General features: G+C 33.0%; 1 protein-coding gene across 1 annotated transcript in view; it reads left to right on the top strand.

Annotated features, from left to right (window-relative positions):
• LOC106476794 overlaps positions 1–2,778 on the top strand; it is a gene marked incomplete at its 5' end in the record, with an annotated part of 7,281 nt that extends 4,503 nt beyond the window's left edge. Inside the window, 2 exons of the mRNA XM_013937421.2 lie at positions 473–608; positions 2,354–2,778. Of these exons, the coding sequence (XP_013792875.2) occupies positions 473–608; positions 2,354–2,463 (246 nt within the window). The remainder of the gene's footprint in view (positions 1–472; positions 609–2,353) is intronic.
• Positions 2,779–3,838: the final 1,060 nt, after the last annotated feature.

The raw sequence follows: 3,838 nt of genomic DNA, 5'->3' as shown, positions 1-3,838 counted from the left end.
AAATGGCCCCGAAATTGTATGTCTCTCATGAAACAATACGTAAATATCTAAATAATATGGGAAAACTCTATAAAGAAGGTGTTTGGGTGCATCACGAACTCTCCGATGAACACCGTTTCCAACATGTGAATATTGCTTTGTCTCTTCTGGCGCGTAATGCACGTGAATCATTTTTTGGACTTGTCAATGGTGATGAAAAATGGATTCTCTATGCGAATACTAAAGGCCAAAAACAATGGGTCAGTCTTAGACAAAAACCACTTCCGACCCCAAAACCTGGACTCTATCTGCAGAAAATGATGCTTTGCATTAGGTGGGACATCAAAGTTGTTCGGGTTTTTGCATCTAAAAAAAAAAAAAGACATTAATTTCTTGACGACCTAATATTATAGTCATAGTTAACATTTTACTCGGATATTTGAAGTTGTAGTGGACTTTGGACTTTAATAACGTGAGACAATGTCTATTGTAGTTTACCCGTTCCAATAAGGATGTAGTGTACATTCAGGATGTGCAGATGTCGACTGGAGGAAGGTACAGGTGCGAGGTGTCTGCTGATGCTCCATCATTTAGGACCGTGTCCACAGAAAAAGTAATGACAGTTAATGGTAAGAAGTAAAACATTCCTACTAATTAGTGTTATCAGTATTAAGTGTTGTTGTTGTTGGTGTTGTTGTCCACAGAAAAGGTAATGACGGTTAATGGTAAGAAGTAAAACATTCCTACTAATTAGTGTTATCAGCATCAAACATATTTATATATATTAATTTCTGGTAGACTTATTTTATTGCTTACTTCCATATTTCATTCACTAATTTATTATAAACAAAACATTTAAAACTATCTATCAAATTATATCTGCTATAAAGTTGTTTTTTCAAACAGTACAAAATATTATTTACTGGGCGCTGAGAGGTTAATTGCATTAACTAATCCTTGCTTAAATAAAACGAAAGCTTAAGATAACGTATCATATTGTTTAATCTCCGTCGCTTGATATAGCTACATATGAACTTGTAGTAGTATTATAAGCAGACGACTTTGTACAGTCGGGCAACATTTGAAGCCAATATGTCTTTTGATTACGCACGTTCTAATGTTGGTAATTTTATCATACACTTGTCCACTGGTATACAGGACTTAGCACACCATCTAAGCCTATTAACTTTTTTGTTGCTTTGTGTATTTTGGATAAGTTACAATTTAAGAACTGTAAAGTTTTTCTGTCCCTCGGAACCCGTTCTGTTTATTTTATCTCTCGACCTGTTTTGAATATTTAATCTTCACTGCAACGTTAACGTTGGAAATAACGAGTAATGCTTTTAAAATAGTCTTATTTGTTTGAATTTCACTCCAAGCTACTCGAGAGCTATTTGCGTTAGCCGTCCCTAACTTACTTGTAATTAACTAGACGGATATATAGCTATTCAACGCTACCTACCGACAACTCTTGGGTTACTCCTTACCGACGAAAAGTCATATTGATCGTCACATTACAACGCCCCCTCGACTGAAAGGTTAAAAATGTTTGAAAGGATTCCATCCCGCGATCCTCAGATTACGAGTCGATAAATATAGTTACACAGCACAATTGTATCACTGGTCATGCCTATTTCTACGCTGAGATAGTATCGTTCACCGTGTATCCATTGGAAACATGAACACTTAGTTTTGATTGTGATAAAATCTGAGGACAAGTGAAACACGTTAAGATCATCCCAATACTTCGTTGTTGCTACAGATAGTTATTTTATTCAATAGTTATGAGAAAAAACAAAACAAATTCACCGAGTAATAGTGAATATCCTATTAGAAGTTTCGATATTTAGATCCAAAAATTACGTATTTCTGTTCATTAAATAAAGTTTTTATCTTGGTGTCTAACAAGATACTAAAATGTTTATCTCTCCTCTCACAAGAGTTGAAAAGAAATATTTACAAATTCACTGCTTATTGTAATTTCTTGTTTCTGTTTTACTGCAGAGATTTCATTATTTGTACTCGGTTGCTAAGAATATACTTTTTATTAACTATTACGATAATAAACCCAAGTCTATCTGTGCCTAAGTTATTATCAATCAAGGCTGGAAATGATGTGTTAAAGAAAATATTAAATACTGAATTACAGATAGATGAATACTTTAATCTGAAATATTACCTTCCACAGGAAAGTTTAAACTTGCAACTAACATTTCTAGGTTTAGTTTGGTAAATTTAACACTAGACAGACGATAAGAAGGAAACAAACGGTTGTTTGAATGTGTAATACAACTAGAAACTGTGAAATAATGTAGTAATAGATATTCTAACGAGTGTATATAATTTTGTTTCATAATTATAATTTCTATTGCAGTTGAAACTGGAAGAGCCGTGCGAGGACAGTGTAACTTTAAAGCAATGACGGTCTTAGTCCTCATTACTACGGTGTTTGGAAGAAGAGTTGAACATTCAGTACATTGTTAATAAAAGAAAGGGGGCCGTTTTACACTCCTAACTAATTAAAAACACGTCAGCATAGAACTAATAATGTAATGATGCCTTCCTTTAAAAGTATGTCGTGTTAAAAAAATGTAGTTACTACAACAAAACATGCGCGCTTGAATAACTTATTTCTTCCATTTTTCATTGTGTTTATAATGTCACGTGGTGTTACAATATCCTAAAACTAAAGTTTGTAAATTGAACAAAAACAACATTCATTCTAAGCCTGATACACATTCTTCACCACACTAAAACAAATGGAAAGAAAACCAAGAACTTTTATACTATATGGATTAATTAAAGTAAATAAAAACTGAAATTAAGAAGCTATTGAAATTACAAGCTACCAGTTCTATACCAGCAATAAAAAAAAAAAAATAATTACTTCAGAAACGTTATAAATCTTACTAAACATCTTTGTCTATAATATGTTCGCGCGCTTTCTTTTTACAGATATTTCTTGCTTAACCTAATCAGTAGTCCATTTTTCACCATACTTTTTCTCTGTTGAGCTGTACCGAAAAAAAAGAAAGTTTTAACAGTCTCCCTAAAACCGACTTTATTCTCAGGACATCACAGGTATCAAACACAAATTTCTTTTATGATTTATTTATATCTAAGCCTATTTAATCGTTACTTGTCTTTAATAAATACAACCTTTAACGATATTCAAACGGGACGTTCGTAATAATAGGTTCTGAAAATCTCATTATTGTACGTCATAGTTAAAGCATTATATTCCAAACCAGTTAAGGTATTTTACAGTTAGCAAGAAGAAGCTGAAGAATACAGAGTATTGAGTTTATGTTTTAATAAAATTGGTTGCTTTGAGATCGTAATCACTGACTCCATCGTTTCCAGTGTCTTATATTTTACGTCGTACGAAATAACGTTCGTTTAAAAACATTTCCAGACAAATTACTCGGCCAACTTTGTAGCAATAATTTGATTTACCCCCTTGATATGGATTACACTTACTCTTGTTAACAAATGAACACCACACCCATGTTTTGTCATTCCACATGTGACACTGAACACCACTTTGAGAAAATTAAACGAAAACAGTGAAGCCAAATAATGTTTCTTATTTTTTACGTGATTAATGGATTATATTTTGAACCTCAGTTGGAAAGTGATGTCTCAATTTATCCGAGGCACGTCTTTTCAAGAACTGGTCTTTCTCAGTTGATACATTTCAAAAAGTTAATTTTATATTAAAGTTAAATAGACTTAGCAAGTTTTGCAGCCTCGTAACAGAGAGTGTTGATGTATTTTAGTACATTCATTGGTGGATGTGTACGACGCGTGTTGATGTATTGTAGTACATTCATTGGTGGATGTGTACGACGCGTGTTGA

Source organism: Limulus polyphemus, unplaced genomic scaffold (assembly GCF_000517525.1).
Source record: "Limulus polyphemus unplaced genomic scaffold, Limulus_polyphemus-2.1.2 Scaffold11617, whole genome shotgun sequence".
Taxonomy (NCBI): domain Eukaryota; kingdom Metazoa; phylum Arthropoda; class Merostomata; order Xiphosura; family Limulidae; genus Limulus; species Limulus polyphemus.
This window is presented reverse-complemented; position numbering and strand designations above follow the sequence as displayed.